The following is a 22,320-nucleotide window of genomic DNA, read 5'->3' on the forward strand; positions in this document are numbered from 1 at the left end:
TCTTTTTAGCTAAACATTCACAGCATTCAAAAATCAAATTAGAACGAGTTGAAATGTTTTGAAATCACTTATACCTTACCTGACTGAGATGAAGATTAGATTTTCTTATCCCAGACATTGTTAAAGATTTAATCCCTGCTGCCGCCAATATGCTCCTCTCCTCCTCTGTCGGTCACGGACCATATGAAGTGAAACTTAAATCTGTCATCAGGGGTGGTTGGATTTATTCACATTAAAATATTTATTAAAAGCTTCTTTCTTTTCACATTTTTATTTACAGCATTATCACAATAGGCTGTATATTAACAGGTCTATTATGTGTATGTAAAATCGGTAATTGGTAGTCGAATTAGGCTCCTCCTATCGAAGCATTGAATTGTCTACTAGGGTCACCCCTGATTATGACAACTGCTTTATAGTTGTAAAGCAGCATAACTGTTTAAATTCGAAGAGAAACATTTACAAACAAAACACAAATAGCTGAATGAACATTAAAATTCAAAAGTTTGTAATCTGTAAGTTTTTTTATGCTTTTGAAAGAAGTGTCTTATTCACACCAATACATGAAAAAAACAAAACAAAACAGTAAAACAGTCATTTAAAATAACTTTTCTAAAATGTAATTTACTCCTGTGATGGCAAAGCTGAATTTTCATCAAACATTACTCCAGTCGTCAGTGTCACATGATTCTTCAGAAATCATTAATGTGCTGATTTGCTGCTCAAGAATCACTTCTTATCAATGATGAAACTATTGTGCTGCTTAATATTTTTGTGGAAACCTTGATACTTTTTTCAGCATTCTTTGATGAATAGAAAGTTTAAAGGAACATTATAAATTCTTTACTGTCACTTTGGATTACTGTCACTCCATGCTAAATAAAATAATCAATTTAATAAAAATCATACTGACCTCAAACAAAACAGTATGTCAGACATGGCTACACCAAATGTTCAATTTTGACAAAACTTACATTAGATAATAAAAATTCCAACACAAAAAAAAAAACTGTATAAAATGTTTTTTTACACAAAGGTAAATTGTAAGAGACTGTAAGTTACAATACTGCATTCTTATGATTAGACATTCTTGCCCTTATGTTTGCCTGATTAACCATAAATTACGGTAATATAAAGACATAAACCATTCTATCACTATCGGTTCACATTTAAACATCTTATTTATGTTTCATCTCTAATGGACAGTACATGGACCAGAGACTTCTCGTTTTATTCTAGCCCTCAGTCTGCGCAGTTCTACATGGCCACTGTCCACTTTAAGCCCGGTCTCTGTCAGAAGCCAAGCTTTGTCAAGTTTCTGCTCTCCATAGTTCTGCAGGGCAAAGCGCAGGAACTTTTCGGCAAGGCGTTGTGTTCCCAGACCAGCCTCCACACACAGCAGAGCCTGTCCCTCGTGTAGATCCAGGGCTTGAGAAATGTCCTGTAAGCCAGACTCTTCATGGGAACACAACAGCAGGCTACGGCCTCGGCGGCAAAGGTCCTCTGCCCAAACCCTTGGCTCCCCACTCGCATCTGCACTGTGGCCCTGGATGACCTTACTCAAATCAGACACGGCCCTGTCATGGAGGCCCAGGTGGGCCAGGCAGGCTGCACGCTGCCTGAGGTACTGAAGCTTCATCTCATTGACCGCTCGCACTGCTAGTGTGAGGAGGGCTAAAGCGTGCTCCCACTGACCACCTTCAGAAACAACGCTGGCCTGCTGAGATGCTGCCTGGAAGCACAGAATCAATTTGTTAGATACTGTTGAGTTGAATTTGCCTTGAGTAACATCATCACATCCATATTAATGTAGAATCAAAAAAGGAAGTATATTTTAAATAATATTTGTTTAAAATCTTTTAACAAAGTACTAAACAAAGCCAGTGCTGCACAATACTAATGACATTAGAATTTCAGTTTTCAAAGATAAAATGTGTAAATTATGTGCAATTTAAAAGTCTGTAAAGTCTGTTTTGGTTGCGTTTCGCATGTGTTTTAGTTCTGTTTCCTGTGTTTGTATAAGTTCCCATGGTTTCTTATTGATTTCATCATGATTTGCACCTGTTCTCTATTTTGTTGATTATACACCCTGGTATTTAAACCCTGTATTTGGTCTGTTCATTGTCCGTTCATGTCGCATTTTACCCAGTTGGCCAGAGTTTAAGAGACTGTTGTCACTGCCTGTGATTAGATCCTTCTCATCTTATCTTTACCTCAACCTGCCTTGAAATTAATAAATGGGCCCTATTTTAACGATCTAAGTACATGGTCTAAAGCGCACGGCGCAAGTGCACTTGGGGTGTGTCCGAATCCACTTTTGCTAGTATAACAATGGGAAAAATGGTCGGTGCGCCCGGCGCATTGTCTAAAAGGGTTGTCCCTATTCTCTTAATGAGTAATGGGTGTGTTTGAGGCTCAATCCCAATTCTACCCCTTACCCCTTCCCCTTCCCCTTTGTTTCGCGCGTTCACGTGAAGGGGTAGGGGTGTCCCAATTCTCATTTGGTTGGAGGGGAAGGGGTAGGGGGCAGGGCCAGGTAGCCCTTCAAACGAAGATTTTTCAGGACCACACTTCAGACGAAGGGGTATGATAAATTTCCAACATGGCCGACCGAGCGAGCAGAGAGACCCATAAATGTAAGTATTTTCTTACGGTAAACAGTATTTTAGTAATAAATAATCACTTGTTTTATGTTGCCTTTAATCTTGTGTTCATGTATACGGTTATGTTCTCCGAAAAAAGATTTGTTAAAATCGCTATGAAAAAAGTTTGCTAATGTTTTTTACTTTATGATAGTTCCACAACATATTTTTTTTATATTTTATTGAAACCCGCGTTGATTTGACAACATAAATTCAAATCCGGTGGCAGCTAACTTGTCTTTTTGCCGCATGCCTGATTAATGTATTGTTTTGTTGTGGTTACGTCCATAAATACGTGTACGTTACATGATATAAATAAAAAGTGCATTCAGTTTGCGTGCTTATTCATCAGTATTGTATGTAGGGACTCCTGAGGAAACACGCAGGCTCATACGTTTTCGTGCAGAAAACGAGCAGCGTTTCTTGAAATCGACATACACAGCAAAACAACTTTGGGAGTGAGTCATCTGTTAAACGTTTATGTTGCTTGTGCCTGATTACTGTGAGATATGTGCACTAATAGTAAAAATAGCTGTCGCCCAAGCAACAGAGATCACTACAGCTATCGATGGCATCTTAGAAGTGTGTGATAAACATCGGCGCATCTATGACGTAGGAGCTAGCGACGACTTATGACGTGTAACGGTCTAGTAGTGGTGTCCCATTTCATAGGGGAATATTTTCAGCCCTACCCCTTGACACTCTGTTTCAAGGGGCAAGGGGAAGGGGGAAGGGGAAGGTTATCTATATATAAAATAGAATTGGGATTGGGCCTGAGTCTCATCTCCCATTCCCTTTAAAAGCCAGTTTCGCTCGCTCCATGGCAGATTCGATATTTACATGGCGGAATGTGCAAGTGGAAAAACTGAATGCTTCTCTAACAAGGAAACGGATTTGCTCATGCGAGAGGTTATAGCACGCAAGCAGATCTACAGGACAAGCCGGATTCCACCAAAGCCTTTTTATCTTTATGTACACAATAATAATCTTTTACATTGTAATCCTTTAATAATTAATTTTTAGATATTTGGCATGTTTGTGTGCTGCTGCACATCTGTGTGTGTTACGGGTGCTGGTTATAGAGACGAGAAGTATACGGATATCCACAAATCAAAGGGTATTTAATGAACACAGGAGCAGAACAAACAACCAACACAATCTATATAAGATTTAGGACAGACAAGGAGTGAAGGGAGTGAGTCCATTATATAGGGAGTGAAGACAATCAGGAACAGGTGCAGGCAATCCGTGATGAGGAGGAGAAGACGAGGGAAGTGAGTGCAGGTGAGGAGACACGAGGATCATGGGATTTGGAGTCCGGGAGACAAGGGATCCGTGACAGTGTGAGTAATAAGCAGAGCGTACGCATGCTGTGCACCCGCCTATAGGTGCATAATACTAACGCTCTCTTTAAATAACAAAAAAAAAATGGCATAGTCTATTTCAGTTGCCTCAAAATAGCAACACACCTCGTTTTCAGATCAGCACGCCCATGGGCGCACAAATGGGCGTAAATAAATTTGCCAATTAAACAACGTGGGTAAATATATATTATATATTACTAAATATATATATTTCATGCTAAATATACAATAAAATCATTAATTAAAACATTTTTCTATATTTTTATGTGAGCAATTAGCCTCTGAAAATGGAGAAAAACAAAGTGTAGCTTAGGCAAAGGGAACAAAATATGGACGGTGCATTAATTGTGCATTAATTATTTTTTAATGCACTGAACAGTCTATCTTAATCATATTAACACTTAACAAATTTTTTTTCCAGTCCTAATTTGTCAAGCTATTGTACTGTATTTTTTTCTGACAGTGCAGTCTAACAGTACTGAACATATCAATATGCACACACACACACACACATTGGTTCCCTTTCAGTCGGTCACGTTCGACGTACGTCAGTAGTGACCGACGAATTGGGATATCGCTTAGAGAGCCCTATCAGCTTCGTGTGAACTAAAACAAGCCAATGGAATTGGCGTGCGATATTTGCATAATGCGCACCGCCCCCGACAGGTGTATATAAATAGGAAGCGGATGCAATCGCACTCTGTCTTTCGCTTCGGAGCCATACACTGGTGTCCTGCTTCAGACTTTGTTTAAACTGAAACTAAAACTGCCTCAGAAGAGGATTAACAGCGCGCTGTTCGTGTTGGTAGTGAAGGCACTCCAGCGAGGTCGCGAGCTTCCGAGGAGCCGAGCTATAAGCTCTCAACTGCTGTTGTAACAGCAACACTCTAAAAGTGTGTGTGCGTGTTGCGATTTGGGCCGGTTCCTCGGTGTGTTCAGGGAGTGGTGTACCTGAGCGCATCGCGTCACTCCCTGTGTGCTTCAGCACAAGTGAGCTGATCTTTCCCCTTCTAAAAGAGCTTTACAGACGAACCCTGACAGTATGTCATTTCGTCTGTGCGTTACTGGGTGCGGTCGTTCCCTGGTCCCTGCTGATGGGCACAATCGCTGCATCTCGTGTTTGGGCGTTCAGCACGCTGAAGCAGCTTTTGTGGATGGTTCATGTTCCCATTGCGGGAATATGACTATTGCGGTGCTGAGGTCTAGACTCTCCTTCCTGAGGTCTCAGGAAGCGGGGGTCCCCTCTCCTATGCCCCGTTCGACCGTTTTTTCCGGCCCGGGCCGGAAGGACGGTTCGGCGGTGTATGGGAAGGGTGACCTGAGGATTATGGTCAGGGCTTCCCCGCCGAGCGGAAACGCTCCGCGGGCCCCTGCCGCCTCATCAGCACCGCAACCCGTCGTGCCACCGTTGGTTTCCGCTGGGCCCTCTACGGACTGTCCAGCCGTTACCTTTGGTGCGCCTGCGGCGGACCGGATGTCGATCTCTGCATCGGAAGGTGAGCCAGGGTCCTCGGGGGAGGAAGATCCGGACGCGCTGCCGCCCTCCGGGACGGTAGCGGTGGCCGAGTCGGATCCCGAGTTGACGGCTGTGCTTTCCCGGGCCGCCTTGTGTGTCGGGCTCGAGTGGAACCCTCCACCCTGTCCCGGCCCATCTCGGCTGGATGATTGGTACTTGGGGGGGGGTCGCGCTGGTCATGTCCAGCGTCCCGCCCCAATGCCATTCTTCCCGGAAGTGCACGATGAGGTGACCAGGTCTTGGCAAACACCTTATAGTGTTCGTGCGAGGCCCGGTCCCTCGTCCGCCTTCTCCTCCCTGGATGGCGGAGAAGCCAGGGGGTACGCGAGGATCCCGCCAGTCGAGCGGTCCGTTGCGATGCAGCTGTGTCCAACGGCCACTGGCTGGCGTGGTGAGCCGCGCCTCCCGTCCTGGGCCTGTAAGTTCTCAGCCGGTCTGACTGAGAAGGCTTACAGCTCCTGTGGGCAGGCTGCCTCCGCCCTGCACGCGATGGCCCTTTTGCAGGTGTACCAGGCAAAAGCGCTGTCGGAGATGCCCCAGGAAGGGCCTGACCAACAACTGCTTGGGGAGCTGCGCGCTGCTACCGACCTTGCCCTCCGGGCGACGAAGGTGACAGCACGCGCTGTTGGTCATGCGATGTCTACCCTGGTAGTCCAGCAACGCCATCTCTGGCTGACCTTGGCGGACATGCGGGAAACCGACAAGCAGCGGTTCCTGAATTCCCCCGTGTCCCCGGTCGGCCTCTTCGGCGACGCGGTGGAGAGCTTCGCCCAACAGTTCTCCGCCGCACAGAAGCAGGCTGAGGCTATCAAACACGTCATGCCACGGCGGTCCGCTGCTGCCTCCACCCACCCGCCCGTGGCTCAGCCTCAGCCCGCTCGTCGCCGAGGGCGCCCGCCTGCGTCGTCCTCCGCCCCTGCTGGTTCGGCAAAGCAGCAGCCTACACCAGCCAAGCAGCAGGGTGCCGGTCGCGGACGTGGTGCCCAGCCCGTCTCAGCCAAGCCAGGTGGCAAACGCAAAAGGAAGTCACGGCCCTGAGACGGGCAACCTGGAGGGGAAGGATCTTGCTCTTCGGGAGAGTTTTCCACCTTCTCTCCCACCCCCGGAGGAGGGCCGGGGGGAATTTGTGATGTCTGTCTATCTTCCGCCGCTGGCTCCCCGGAGTCCAGCGGTACCCACTTTATCACAAAAAGAGCAGTTTCCTCAAACTCCAGGTCACAACAGGGTGCGCCTGCCAGTGTGCCAGGCCCCGCCTCGCCACTCGCAGCCCCCTCCCATTTCGCCAGCAGGTGGCAGTGTGATGGTGCAGCCCGCGCCCCGTGCGCCGTCTCCCATACGCACTGCTGCCTCCCAGAGTTCGACCACACTCCGGGCCGCTCCCATGCCGTCCGAGTTGGGTCCCACTCTACCTTGCTGCCCCACCCCCGGTGCGTCTGTGGTGCCTTTGGTCCCACTGGCTCGGAGTCTGGAGGCGTGGATCACGCTTCCCAGCCCGTCCCGCTGGCTCATTCGCACTATCAGACTCGGCTATGCGATTCAGTTCGCCCGGCGTCCCCCGGTCTTCAGGGGTGTCCACTTCACTCAGGTGTCGTTGGACAGTGCACCTGTTCTCCGGGCGGAGATTGCTGTCCTCCTGGTGAAGGATGCAATCGAGCCGGTCCCTCCAGCCGATATGAAGTTGGGGTTTTACAGCCCCTACTTCATTGTACCGAAAAAGGGCGGTGGGCTACGGCCAATCCTGGATCTGCGCGTCCTGAACCGGTATCTCCACAAGATGCCGTTCAAGATGCTCACGCAGAAGCGCATTTTCGAATGCGTCCGTCCCCGGGATTGGTTTGCAGCAATCGACCTGAAGGACGCGTACTTTCATGTCTCGATTCTGCCTCGACACAGACCCTTCCTGCGGTTTGCGTTCGAGGGTCGGGCATATCAGTACAAAGTCCTACCCTTCGGGCTGGCCCTGTCCCCCCGCGTCTTTACGAAGGTTGCGGAGGCGGCCATTGTTCCCCTCAAGGAACACGGCGTTCGTATCCTCAACTATCTCGACGTCTGGCTGATCCTGGCCAGCTCGCGAGAGCAGTTGTGCGAACACAGGGACATGGTTTTAGCTCACCTCAGCCGGTTGGGTCTTCGGGTCAACTGGGACAAGAGCAAACTCGCCCCCGGGCAGAGGATCTCTTATCTCGGTCTCAAGCTAGACTCGGTCGCACGGACTGCGCGTCTCACCGAGGCGCGCATCCAGTCGGTGTTGAACTGCCTGAGCTCGCTCAAGTGCAGGACAGCGGCTCCACTGAAAGATTTTCAGAGGCTCCTGGGGCATATGGCATCTGTAGCCACGGTCACGCCGCTCGGATTGCTCCATATGAGACCGCTTCAACACTGGCTCCGCGGCCGGGTCCCGAGATGGGCGTGGCAGCGCGGCACGCTCCGTGTCCCCGTGACACCGAGCTGCCGCCGCACCCTTGTCCGGTGGTCGGACCCTTCGTTCCTGCGGGCCGGAGTACCCCTGGAACAAGTGTCCAGGCATGCTGTGGTCTCCACAGATGCCTCTGCCACGGGATGGGGGGCCACGTACAACGGGCATGCAGTGTCGGGTCTTTGGACGGGGCCTCAGCTGCATTGGCATATCAATTGCCTCGAGTTGCTAGCAGTACGTCTTGCTCTGGCCCGCTTCAAGGAGCTGTTGTCAGACAAGCATGTACTGGTCCGTTCGGACAGCACTGCGGCCGTTGCGTACATCAACCATCAAGGTGGTCTACGCTCCCGTCGCATGTCGCAACTCGCCCGCCATCTCTTGTTGTGGAGTCAGAAGCATCTGAGGTCCCTTCGGGCCACTCATGTCCCAGGTGTGCTCAACCGTGCGGCCGACGAGCTGTCACGGCAGCCTCCACTTGCGGGCGAGTGGCGGCTCCACCCCCAGGCGGTTCAGCTGATTTGGCAGCGTTTCGGCGAGGCCCAGGTAGACCTGTTTGCCTCCCCGGAAACTGCCCACTGCCAGTGGTTCTATTCCCTGACCGGCGGCACGCTCGGCTCGGATGCCCTGGCACACAGCTGGCCCCCGGGTCTACGCAAATATGCGTTTCCCCCAGTGAGCCTTCTCGCACAACTCCTGTGCAAGGTCAGGGAGGACGGGGAGCAGGTTCTGTTAGTGGCTCCGTACTGGCCCACTCGGACCTGGTTCTCAGACCTCATTCTCCTCACGACAGCCCCTCCCTGGCCGATTCCTCTGAGGAAGGACCTCCTGACTCAGAGACGGGGCACCCTGTGGCACCCGCGCCCCGATCTGTGGAACCTCCACGTGTGGTCCCTGGACGGGATGCGGAGGTTCTGAGTGATCTCCCGCAAGCGGTCGTAGACACCATCACTTCCGCTAGAGCTCCTTCCACTAGGAGTCTCTACGCGCTGAAGTGGAACCTGTTCGTCGAATGGTGCGCCTCTCGCCGAGAGGACCCCCGATCATGCTCGGTCAGATCTGTGCTTTCCTTCCTGCAAGAAGGGTTGGAGCGAAGGCTGTCTCCCTCCACCCTGAAGGTGTATGTTGCCGCTATCGCTGCACATCACCATGCAGTTGAGGGTAAGTCCCTGGGGAAACACGATCTGATCGTCAGGTTCCTGAGGGGGGCAAGGAGACTGAATCCTCCTCGCCCTTCCTCCGTACCCTCTTGGGATCTGACCCTGGTTCTCACAGCTCTCCGGGGTCATCCCTTTGAGCCTTTGCGATCAGTCGACCTGAAGGTTATGTCCCTAAAAACTGTCCTTCTGGTTGCATTGGCTTCCCTGAAGAGGGTAGGGGACCTGCATGCGTTTTCGGTCGACGAAGCGTGCCTAGAATTCGGGCCCGGTGATTCTCACGTCATCCTGAGACCCCGGCCTGGATACGTGCCCAAGGTTCCTACCACTCCCTTCAGAGATCAGGTAGTGAACCTGCAAGCGCTGCCCCCGGAGGAGGCAGACCCAGCCCTAGCTTTGCTCTGTCCCGTCCGCGCTCTGCGTGTGTACATGGACAGAACGCGAAGCTTCAGGACCTCAGATCAGCTCTTTGTCTGTTACGGAGGCCAGCAGAAGGGAAAGGCTGTCTCCAAGCAGAGGATGGCCCACTGGATAGTGGATGCCATCGCCTTGGCGTATGAATCCCAGGGCGTGCCTTGCCCGCTCGGGTTGAGAGCCCACTCCACCAGAGGGGTGGCCTCTTCCTGGGCGCTGGCTCATGGCGCCTCGCTGACAGATATCTGTAGAGCTGCGGGCTAGGGCGACACCTAACACGTTCGCTAGGTTTTATAGCCTACGTGTAGAGCCGGTATCTTCACGTGTACTCGCATCTACTAGTCGGTAGACGTGTTGTACCCGCTCTAAGTGTCGGCTTGCAATGCCATTCCCGCCCCCTGGCCGGATACGTGCATACTTTTACTCCAGTCGTGTTCCCCGCTTGGCGAACCCTGTCGAGTTCCTCCGCCTCCCCCTTCGGCTCGGACATTGCGGAGTGTCTGATGCCAGGCCTACATCCGTCGCTGACGCTGTCTGTTGGCTGGGGCCCATATGTCGTGACCCCTCTACGTGAGCGGTCCCATATGTGTAATTGTCCACGGGTCTAAACTCCCTACGGCGAGCCCGTGTCTTTCCCTTAGCAGAGCCAGCTCTGCTGTCACCTGTCAGATGAGTCTCCCCCTACCAGGTGGAGCCATCCCAGGGACCCCATATGTGTACTGCCCCCCGGGCCAGTCCATATGTGTATTCTCCACGTAAACTCCTCCCCCATTGGGTAGGTAGTGGCCTCCGCAGCGTCCCTTACGGGTTCGCTTCCCCAGTGTAGTCTAGTTTACTTAATGGGTATTCGGAAAGACAGCAGTAAACTCTCTCGGCGTAAGCTCGCCCCTTCACCGTTCCAGCTGGTGCTATGGGTAGCCGAGCTTGCGCTGGGCACTGGAAGGGGTTTCGTAACTGTGGCGCTTTAGTTGGGATCCCAATTCGTCGGTCACTACTGACGTACGTCGAACGTGACCGACTGAAAGGGAACGTCTCGGTTACGTATGTAACCCTCGTTCCCTGAAGGAGGGAACGGAGACGTACGTCCCGTCGCCACAGTTCCTGTACCCTCGCTGTAGTGCGGACACCAGTTGTCTCCTCAGCGAAAAACAGAGTGCGATTGCATCCGCTTCCTATTTATATACACCTGTCGGGGGCGGTGCACATTATGCAAATATCGCACGCCAATTCCATTGGCTTGTTTTAGTTCACACGAAGCTGATAGGGCTCTCTAAGCGATATCCCAATTCGTCGGTCACTACTGACGTACGTCTCCGTTCCCTCCTTCAGGGAACGAGGGTTACATACGTAACCGAGACGTTTCCATGTTTTATGGCGACTTCCCATAAAAATAATGATTCTTAATCAGTACAAACTGTATATTCTTTCCCCCTACACCAAACCTACCCATCACAAAAAACTTTCTGCATTTTTAGATTTTCAAAACACTTAATTTAGTATGAAAAAAAACAAAAACACACACACACACACACACACACAACTAGTGATTACCTGTGCCAAGCGTTTTCTTTGAGCTGACTGAAGAAGATTGATTAGAAAGTCTAGAGTTGCTGGATCTTTCTCAGCCACCACACTCAGATAGTTGGCTGCCACTTTGTAACTCTGCTGCCAGGCCTTTACGACACCCCATCTGGCCTTAGCTGCGACATCTCGAGGCTCTTGACCAAACACCTGCTTCAGGTGTGCTCCTGCAGCATTCACCTCCCCTTTACAAATATCATTTAAAACACCAACTTTATAAAAAAACATTTAAAGGATTAGTTCACTTTCAAATTAAAATTGCAGCTTCAAATTGTTCTACACGATCCCAGATGAGGAATAAAGGTCTTATCTAGAGAAACCATTGCTCATTTTCCAAAAAAACCAAAACAAAATTATATACATTTTAACCATAAATGCTCATATTGAACTAGCTCTCTTCTTCTTCTCTATTAGAATTCCAGCAGTGTAGACACTGCTAAGTGTATTACTGCCCTCCACAGGTCAAAGTTTGAACTAATTGTTATATATTTGCACTAGCATATTGTATATAACAATTTAGTTCAAACTTTGACCTGTGGAGGGCAGTAATACACTTAGCAGTGTCTACACTGCCGGGAAATCTAATAGAGAAGAAGAAGAGAGGTAGTTCAAGATGAGCATTTATGGTTAAAACGTATATAATTTTTTATTTTTTTTTTAGAAAATGAGCAATGGTTTCTCTAGATAAGACACTTATTCCTTGTCTGGGATCATGTAGAACGCTTTGAAGCTGCAATGAAACTGTCATTTTGACCTTCAACCATTTGGAGGCCATTGAAGTCCACTATATGGAGAAAAATCCTGGAAGGTTTTCATCAAAAACCTTAATTTCTTTTCGACTGAAGAGAAAAAGACATGAACATCTTGGATGACATGGGGATGAGTAAATTATCAGGAAATTTTAATTTGAAAGTGAACTAATCCTTTAACAGACATAATGTGCAACATACATATTTTTAATTTGTCTAACACATTTAATGTGCAATAAACAACCTACTGGCCCTCATACTTGACTCCTATATGCTGTATACTGCTCCCTACCTTTGGCAAGTAGTGTATCTATGTACAGGAGGTGCCACCTGGGTTCCCTGCAGTCAGTGTTCATTAGTGCGCCACCAATCAAAAAGGCCTCTCGCAGGTGCTCCTCCCGGCAGGGTACAGGGTTGGCTAGCAGAGTGTCTGACAGGCTGCTGCGACAGTGCTGACCCAACCATTCACTGACGAGTCTCTTCGCTTTGTCTTTAAGTGACAGCATGCTCTGAGTGACCTCCTCAGCACCACACTGAAGGGCAACTAGTATGTCTAGTGTGCATTCCTGGTGAATTATTGATATTACAGTGTCAGTTTACAAGCATGCAGGAAATATTACTTTAACGTGTGGTTTCACAGACAAGGCTTAAGCCTAGTCCCAGACTAAATCTTATCTTAAAATATGCCAGTGCCATTGTTTTGTCTCAAGATTCACACGTAATGTTTTTTCTAAGGCACATTTAAAAAAGTTACTTAAATGTCCTAATTTAACTAAGGCGTAATCCTGGCTTTATTTAAAGGTGCCATCGAACGTTTTTTTACAAGATGTAATATAAGTCTAAGGTGTCCCCTGAATGTGTTTGTGAAGTTTCAGCTCAAAGTACCCCATAGATTTTTTAAATAATTTTTTTTAACTGCCTATTTTAGGGCATAATTAGAAATGCACCGATTCAGGCTGCGGCCCCTTTAATTCCTCACGCTCCCCGCCCCCGGAGCTCGCGCTTGCCTTAAACAGCATAAACAAAGTTCACACAACTAATATAACCCTCAAAATGGATCTTTACACAGTGTTCGTCATGCATGCTGCATGCATACATCAGATCATGTGAGTATAGTATTTATTTGGATGTTTACATTTGATTCTGAATGAGTTTGAGGCTGTGGTGCGTGGCTAACGGGCTAAAGCTAACATTACACACTGTTGGAGAGATTTATAAAGAATTAAGTTGTGTTTATGAACTATACAGACTGCAAGTGTTTAAAAATGAAAATAGTGACAGCTCTTGTCTCCGTGAATACAGTAAGAAACGATGGTAACTTTAACCACATTTAACAGTACATTAGCAACATGCTAACGAAACATTTAGAAAGACAATTCACAAATATCACCAAAAATATCATGTTATCATGGATCATGTCAGTTATTATTGCTCCATCTGCCATTTTTCGCTATTGTTCTTGCTTGCTTACCTAGTCTGATGATTCAGCTGTGCACATCCAGACGTTAATACTGCCTGCCCTTGTCTAATGCCTTGAACATGGGCTGGCATTTGCAAATATTGGGGGCGTACATATTAATGATCCCGACTGTTACGTAACAGTCGGTGTTATGTTGAGATTCGCCTGTTCTTCGGAGGTCTTTTAAACAAATGAGATTTATATAAGAAGGAGGAAACAATGGTGTTTTAGACTCACTGTATGTCATTTCCATGTACTGAACTCTTGTTATTCAACTATGCCGAGGTAAATTCAATTTTCCATTTGATGGCACCTTTAAGCCCTGTCTGGGAAACTAGGCCTAGGTGTCTATTATTTCATCCATTTCATAAATAATTTTAAGTAAATCTATAAATATAAATTAAAATTTAAAAATGTTTGAAAATGTATTAGTATATGTAGAAGTTGACATTAACCAAGATTATTACAATTTTGTTTATTGTCATTTTGTGATATCTAATGCATTAACTATGCGTTAACCTTATTGCAATGTATTACTGAATCATGACCATCACCATCTCTAAAACCACATTTTTACAAATAGGTGGAGGTATTTCCTTTAGGTGGAGGTCTTTGTTTTTGCTACCACACCTTTTGCTGGTTCAGCATAAGGTAAGTAAATCCTCTTCCACACAAAGCCTGCACATGGTCTGGGTGCTCTTTAAGGATCGCAGTGAAGTCATAGATAGCCGTCTTCCATTGGCCCAACAGAGCATAACATCTTGCTCTCTCCAGCAGGGAATCTATTGCTCCACCACCTAAAGAATAATCGGTTAACTCAGTTAAGAAAATAGCAGTGTTACTAGTTACCTTCATCTGTTTCTTTATAATATAATTTCTGTTAAGTAATTATGAGAGTTATATGAAATATAAAAACCAAGATTATATAATGGAAATCAATTACAGACAGAAGTAAATGAAAATTGAAGAGCTGAAGAGGAAACTATTTTTTTCCCCCAAATAGGGGGAGTAAAGCATCAGTCAGATAAAATCAGTGGTGTGAAATAAATTCCTGTTTGCATTTGCACTTTTTCCTCTATATTTGATAACCAGAAATATTTTGTAATGTAAATTAATATATTACTGAATGCGTCCTTGTTACCTGAAGCCATAATGGCAATGGACAAATAGGCCACAGCTTCCCTTATTGCACTTTCTGCTTGTTGGCCACACAGTATACGCTTGGAAGCAGAGTGACAATGTTTTTCTAGAAGTGCACGGTCTTGTAAAGACGTTACAGAGAGAAGGGGACGTAGACAGCTGGTGTCGCCTGAATTAATCAGCTTCTTCAGTAGCTGTAAGACACCAAAATGAATAAATTATTATCATAGAAATACCTTAATAATTGAAATGTGATTTAACTACGATGAGCTGCAGGAGGAATATAATCTGGCACCTGATAGGCATCATAGAGGAAGCCACGATGCAGCTGCAGAATTGCAAGGCGTGCGAGAATCGGTGGTCGTGGGGCTGTGTGCTCAATGTTGAGAAGAAGACGGTAAGCCTCCTCAACACGACCCAACTGGTACAGAGCATCTGCTGTGAGAATCTGGGGTCCATCGGCACCGGGCTGTAACTCCATTAGTAGAAGAGCAAGAGCGTGCACGCCAGCCGAAGACCTGGAGGAAGCACAGGAGACTGAATAAGACAGTGGCGTCCAATCCTTCTTCAAGATGCCCAAGGACCTGCAGATGTTAGTTACAACCAGGTCTTGACATCCATCCGCCAAATGCGGGTGGATTTCAGCAGTGGCGTGTAACGCAGTCACTCCTACTCTTACGACAGGTTTAATTTAATTTATAATATATACATTTTTCAATTGTAGTCTTTTTAAAAAAAACATCTGAAATAATAAACTAAGTGCAATGTAGTGTTGTCAAAAATATAAATTTTTTCAACACATATCGATACTGAAATATCTGAAACGCTTCCATAACTCATTTTCTACAGAATAGATACATGATACCAGTTGCACTTTCTCACTCTCTCATCTCTCCGACAGCAAGTTGACACACAAACCTGCCTCCCCTCACTCAGCCATTTCATTTGCTGATGATGAATATCATTGGTGTTAAAGGGCTTTAATTTGAGCGTGAGATTGCGTGTATTGCGCATAATTTTACTCATTCCCGCAGATTTTGTGCTCACACCCAAAGTGCGTGCACATAAAGCCACCTTTCAGTACTAAATTGAGTAGTTTTTCACTGCTTATGTAACCCCTCTAACCCAGGTCCTTCTCACCCCGCTCTGCGCGGGTCTCGAACCTGGGTCTCCGGCGTGGGAGTCGGATGCTCTAACAAGGAGGCTAAAGGCTGCAACCTCTAGTGTCAGTCGCTAGAGCATCTCTTGAGATCAGAGCAGTGAGGTTGACTCGCACAGCAACTACTAGCTGGCCTCCGTTACACTTATCACAATTTAACAGTCAAATACACAAAATAATGTCAAAATGTCGGTCTAGGAGAGTATTTACATAAACACAGTCAGTTATGTTTTAAGTGAAAGTAAACAGTTGAGAAAGAAAACGCATGTGTAAACAGTATAATAAATCCATCTGTCAGGTTTTAAAGTGACAGCAGCCTAATATGCCAGCTGCCAAATTATGAGATAATATTAAAGAGCACCTATTATGCCCCTTTTTACAAGATGTAATTTAAGTCTCAGGTGTCCCTAGAATGTGTCTGAAGATTCAGCTTAAAATACCTCACAAATCATTTATAAATCCATGTTGTATATACCCATTTCTGACTACAGCCAAAAACAGGCTATTTTCGTGCATGTGCCTTTAAATGCAAATGAGCTGCTGTGCCCCGCACCCTCTCCACGATCACAGTTCCTGCCTCAATCGGATTCTCTGCCAAATAAATACTAACAAGACATCTGCTTGGTTTTGATTATCATCTAAATCGCGATCACTCTCATGGATAGCATAGTTCTTCTTTCATCAATAAAGTTTATTATAGTTAATTTATAGACTGTACCCTAGGGAGGTTGCATACGTTGGCTGCATACTTCATTAAGGCTTTCTCATTTCAGAAAAATAACCATTCTAAAATTTCTTGTGAGAAAAATATAAATTAATGTCATTTATTGCTTACTTTGGAATCTAATGGTTACTTTTCTGAAATGAGGCAGCCTGAATGATGTATGCACCCAATAAATGTGAGCTCTGGAGGGTGCAGCTTTCAAAATGAGACAGAGCAACTAAAAACTTCTAGTCTTGTGTGCATTTCCCAAAAGCATTGTTAGCCAACTAACGTCGCAACTTCCATCGTTACTAACATAGTTCAAACGAACATTCACAAACTGCAGCGCAAACTTGTGTGGTTGGAATGACAGCTCTCGAGCTGTAGTTAGAAGCATACAGTAGTTACTTGTCATTTACATATTTTAATTTATCAAGAGATTTTAAGCACCGTTTTTGAAGAGTGTGCATGTGCGTACGTGCTCTAGTACGTAAGAACGAGCCTATGATAGAATCTGGAAATAAAGCAAAATAGCTGAGAAAAATGAGAATTAGTCCTCAGATGCCATGTCTGTAATTTATAGCAAAAAATCTAGCATTAATTCGATCTCAAACAGATTCACTTAAAGAAGTTATTATTCCACCACTGGTTGAATGACAGGTTTACGGCAATACGGTTTCGGGAAACAGTCGTGACTAGCTAGTTGATTTGCTCAAAGATGCATTGTAGCTACTATGGTAGTTAAAGGGTTAGTTCACCCCAAAATTAAAATTCCGTAATTTATTACTTACCCTCATGCCGTTCCACACCGCTAAGACCTTCATTAATCTTCGGAACACAAATTAAGATATTTTAGTTGAAATCTGATGGCTCCGTGAGGCCTCCATAGGGAGCAATGACATTTCCTCTCTCAAGATCCATAAAGGTACTAAAAACATATTTAAAGGTGCTCTAAGTGATGTCACGCGTTTTTAGGCCAAAACATTTTTTGTCACATACAGCAAACATCTCCTCACTATCTGCTAGCTGCCTGTCCCCTGAACACACTGTAAAAAAAACGCGGTCTCTGTTGTCGCCACAAGCTCCAAAAATGGCAACAAAAACTACCTGGTGCAGCCTGGACCACGAAACATAATAAACATGCTCCAGCCAATAACCGACAAGAATGATTTTAAATGCGCGTTCATGACTGTTTCAGGAAGCACGGAGGGGAGGGGGAGGAGGAGGGGGAGGGAGGGTCTAGCTAGCTTCTGTTTTGTTTGACAACACTTCGAACGTCAACAGGAAGTTACTCCACCCAGGATCACTTAGAGCACCTTTAAATCAGTTCATGTGAGTACAGTGGTTCAATATTAATATTATAAAGCGACGAAAATATTTTTGGTGCGCCAAAAAAATAAAATAAATAACGACTTATAAAGTGATGGCCGATTTCAAAACACTGCTTCAGGAAGATTCGGAGCATAAATGAATTAGTGTGTCGAATCATGATTCAGATTGCGTGTCAAACTGCCAACGGCTGAAATCACGTGACTTTGGCGCTCCGAACAGCAGATTCGATACACTGATTCATTTGTGCTCCGAATCTTCCTGAAGCATTGTTTTGTAATCGGCCATCACTAAATAAGTCGTTATTTTTTTTATTTATTTTTTTGGCGCACCAAAAATGTTCTCGTCGCTTTATAATATTAATATTGAACCACTGTACTCACATGAACTGATTTAAATATGTTTTTAGTACCTTTATGGATCTTGAGAGAGGAAGAGTCATTGCTCCCTATGGAGGCCTCACGGAGCCATCGAATTTCAACTAAAATATCTTAATTTGTGTTCCAAAGATTAACGAAGGTCTTACGGATGAGGAAGGGCATGAGGGTAAGTAATAAATGACAGAATTTTCATTTTTGGATGAACTAACCCTTTAAGCAGCGAGCTACGTCGTTGTATGGGAAACACACCACAGGTAGGTTGTAGCTTAACCCTACAGGAAGGTGGCCCTCCAGGAGTGCTTATTGACACTGATAAGCCGATAATTATTTTCATGTCATGGCTGATTCTATACTACAGTATTTTGTTTAAATAAATTAAAAATTCAAAACCAAAAACTAAAATCTAAATTAAATACTACAAAGTGAATTTAGGCATGACAAAATTACAATTTACAGTATGAAAAATGCATATTCACTTTAAGACAAAAGAAAACATATTGCAAGACTTCATTCAAAATTTGAAAAATACAAATGTACCTCTGTTTGTTGTTGGTGTGACCTTCCTCATGCTCTTGTTGTGCTGTAGGATTTGAGTCAGCTTTTTGTTCTTCAGTCCCCTCAAGCATAACCCTTCCCTGTTCCAGCAGCACAGTGCACAGCAACCCACGGCAGTTCCATGGCACCAGGCACCTAACAGTTACAGCGGTGTCCTGCAGCTGTAATCGGCTCGCCGTAACGTAATCTAGAGCAGTAAGGTAGTGTGAGCCAGCCATCATACGCAGGACACCCCTACCACAGAGCGCACGGACACAGCTGGGCGGGTGAGGAGTGCTATGTTCAATAACCGCTTGGAAATCTTCCAGAGCACCTTTATGGTCCTCAGTGAAGAGTCGAGAAAACCCTCTGAGCACTTGCACTGTGTTCTGGTAGCTCTGCTGGGCTGGAGCTGCAGCAGCTAGCTGGCTACTTATGGAAAGGGCTTCTTTATGTTCCCCACGCAAGAGGAGGCAGTCTGCCAGACGCACCCGCAGTTCCCTACCTCCACCGTCTGACTCCAAGTGGCAGAGAGCTCGCAGCTGAGCAATAACGGGCTCCAACAACTCCACTCCTTTCAAAGACCGAAGGTCAGGCCTCAGAAGAACTGCCTCCCTGAACTCCAAGACACCTTTCTCGGCCTGTTGGCGCAGCTGGATGCGAGCAGCCAACCCTATACCATTGTCCGAGAACAGGCTCTGGAATTGCTGTCTTGCTGTTGCCGGATGAAGTGCAAAGCCGTCACCCAGATCTTTGCAGACTTCTCTTGCTCGTCCTCCTGCTGAAAAATGAGCAGCTGCTCTGCCCACCAGTAAACAAGCTGTTTTCTCTGGTGCCATTACATGTTCTGTCTGTGATTCACCTAGTTTAAGAGCCAGCGACAAAGCTTCTGCACTTTCTGTGAACTTTCCTGATGAAAACAAGACTGCAGCTTGAAGCTCTCTCACCTGGATATCATTAGGTGAAATGGCAAGTAAAAACTCAACAGTTTTAGTAGGATCAATGTCGTCACTTGCTTGTGTAGAACTCGATGCTTTCTTCATCTGAAGAATGGAATATCTCGGAGACATTTGTTTATAAAAGGCTTTAATTAATAGCTCCACATGTTGAGTTTGCCTTTCTTTAACAAGTCTAATAGTTTCTGATTTATTTCCATGAAAGGCTTGCAGATAAAGCTGAGGACCTTTGGGACTTTGAGGGTCTGAGAGCAAGCAGGCCAGAGCTCTAGTTAACTCCAGAACTAACCGTGTGTGGCCCGCAGGTTGGGGCATTTGTTTTCTCTCTAGAAGAGCAGAACATCGTGCGAAAATCTCGTCCGAGGCATGACCTGTCCCCTGCAGGACAGACTCCATTTTATAAAGAGAAGCAGAAATATTATTGGGGCATAATGTAGACAGAAATACAGCAACAAGACCTTTGCTCAGACCCTCAACTGAATTGTTCGAAACGTCATCAAGCCAGGCCTCCAGAGTTGAGATCACCTCCTCCAAACAACCTGTGTCGAGGCCACGCATGTGTCCTACAGTGGATCCTGCATGATTTCCAAAAGCATGGGTGTACAGAACCGCAGCTCTGCCAGGGTCCCCAGAGAGTAATATTTTGTCGCCCTCTCTGCACAGTTCAGCTGCACCTTTATGTATGCCATTCATCTCTCTTCTCTGTAAAGCTATTTACATTTGGATATTTCCTCTACGAGAGTCCTCAAAGACCTTTAAAAAATTATTAAAAGACATCTTTATCTTGCTCTTATTAATATCACGCATTGAAGGAGTTACTACAAATATGAATTGCATAAATAAATGACACTATATTGCTGTTTTATTGCTGGTATAACTAGTATCTTTTTACGTTGTGATGAGTATATTTTTCTGTTTTACTAGTAACTATTCATAGACACTAGTAATTATTCCAATGTTTACTAGGCACCCGAGTCCATTTGTACCAGTAACTAATCATTAGGTGATTATTTCCTAGTAGTAATTAGCTAGGTAACAAGTATCTATTCCAGTGTTACTAGTGCTTATTTATTAGATAGTAGTAACTCGTAACTAGGTATATTTTTCATTTAACAGTTCTTAAACTTGTTTCCTTATAGTATAATGTCTAGTCAGGCTACTTTAAAGTTCAAGTACTAATCTTATTAAAAATATTACTGGTTAGTTGTCACTTTTCAGATAGTACCAGTGATTAACTCGCTGTTGGAATAAGTAGGCTATGAATAGTTGTTAAAAATAACAATGAAACAGATAGCCTACTGATGGATTATCAGTTCTAAGCTATAAATGTTAACATGACTTCCAATAGATATCAATGTAAAACAGATTACAATATTTATGAAAAGAACAGGGCATTTTATCGTCTCATATGAGATCGTACACACTCTTAATGATGTTTACTCACCTTTCTGTGTCTGTGAGAGTCTGAGAGAGAGGCTACAGTCCACGCACTTTTGGTCGACTTCCCCTGTCTTATGTTAAACGAGTTAAACATTATTTTCTGAGATGTGCCGCATATTAAACACTATTTAGATGGACCACATATGAATCTTCGTAGACTTTATTCAAGATAACTGTCAAAAGACGCGACTGTCTGGTTAAAGAAAAGCTTGGTCCCGAAAAAAAGGTCTTGCTGAAACTCAATATGCCGACCCCATAAGTGAAAGACGATAGGAAGACGAAACATTAAAATAAATAAATAAATAACATTTTAACATAGATTAGACACAAAATCTAAGACGTTAAGGAATGTATTGGTTTTGGGCAGGTGCTCGTCTGTTCTCTATAAGAATACTAATAATTAGGCTACTTACGACTATGTGACACAACGCGTCAGTCTTCATTAAATACTTATCTTGTTATAACTTAGCAACGTATAGGGCAAAAATGTAATGAAGTCTTAAGGGTCTTTATTCAGTAACCTGTTGCGCGACTTTGTTACATCCAAATTCCAAAAACTTTGGCTCCAGGCAAACACGCGCTTCGAGCTGCATGTGTTCACTGGTTGCTATGGAAACGATCAACTAACAATGTTGTGTTCTAAGAACACTTTTCTAAAGTTTAAGTTTCCTAACCATTACATCATAGAACCGTTATTACCGAAAACTCAGGGAATGTTTAAAACGTTCTGGTTATACAAACGTTCTAGAAAACGTTATTAAAACATTCTATCTTGTTATTATGTACATCCTGTTGGCATTTTGCTTATATTCATGTTGTTTATGCACCGAAATATCCACATGATTATGACTGAATTTGCGACAGTTAAAGAGGATTAGACAAAAGTAGCCTACAATCAAACACTTATAAAATAGAACATAAAGTAATGAAAATAGTAGAGATAAATAGCCTAAAGCACCTTATATATATATCAAAAGAAAAAGTAAAATATAAAAATAAAAACTAATTAAAAGTATTAACAAAAACTAAAATAGTATCTCAATACTATAATAACAATGCTCTGTGGTAGGTCAGATTCAGGGAATGGGTCTGCAGGCTGCAGAGAGAGAGGTGCTGATGAAATACAGACAAACAGGATGAAAAAAAAAAAAAACGTAACACTGGGCATGAGGATCAGTGAGACCTGATTTTCTATAAAGCTGTCTTTATAATACTTATGGACAAAACAAAACTCTGAAACACCATGGACAAAATGTAACAATGTCTCTTTTTTTCTTCATAAGTGACAAATGATTTGCTGTACAGCGACACCTGCAAAAAGTTGAGGAAATAGTGGCCAGGGCGGGCATGTAAGTTAAAGGGTTAGTTCACCCCAAAATTCTGT

At 45.0% G+C, this 22,320-nt stretch overlaps 1 protein-coding gene across 2 annotated transcripts; it reads right to left on the minus strand.

Annotated features, from left to right (window-relative positions):
• Positions 1–633: 633 nt before the first annotated feature.
• ttc34 (tetratricopeptide repeat domain 34) lies at positions 634–21,732 on the minus strand. Of its 2 annotated transcripts, none has more exons than XM_048178993.1 (8): positions 20,941–21,732; positions 18,544–20,249; positions 14,731–14,953; positions 14,437–14,629; positions 13,926–14,092; positions 12,129–12,402; positions 11,058–11,272; positions 634–1,732 (listed from the first exon to the last, which is right to left on the minus strand). In XM_048178993.1, the coding sequence occupies exons 2-8, from the start codon at positions 20,187–20,189 to the stop codon at positions 1,196–1,198; spliced, it is 3,255 nt and encodes a 1,084-aa protein (XP_048034950.1). In that variant the 5' UTR covers positions 20,190–20,249; positions 20,941–21,732; the 3' UTR covers positions 634–1,195. The 2 variants fall into 2 exon arrangements, with proteins under 2 accessions (XP_048034950.1, XP_048034951.1); XM_048178994.1 differs by lacking the exon at positions 20,941–21,732 and having other exon boundaries at positions 18,544–19,874; positions 19,955–20,073.
• Between the last annotated feature and the right edge of the window lie 588 nt (positions 21,733–22,320).

Source organism: Megalobrama amblycephala, linkage group LG24 (genome assembly GCF_018812025.1).
Source record: "Megalobrama amblycephala isolate DHTTF-2021 linkage group LG24, ASM1881202v1, whole genome shotgun sequence".
NCBI lineage: Eukaryota > Metazoa > Chordata > Actinopteri > Cypriniformes > Xenocyprididae > Megalobrama > Megalobrama amblycephala.

Coding starts and splice junctions, on each gene's coding strand:
- ttc34 (XM_048178993.1), bottom strand. CDS start 20,189: ATGAATGGCATACATAAAGGTGCAGCTGAACTGTGCAGAGAGGGCGAC. Junction 14,954..18,543: donor CACACCAACAACAAACAGAG/GTACATTTGTAT, acceptor TGCTTCCTCCAG/GTCTTCGGCTGGCGTGCACG. Junction 14,093..14,436: donor CATTGCCATTATGGCTTCAG/GTAACAAGGACG, acceptor ATTATTCTTTAG/GTGGTGGAGCAATAGATTCC.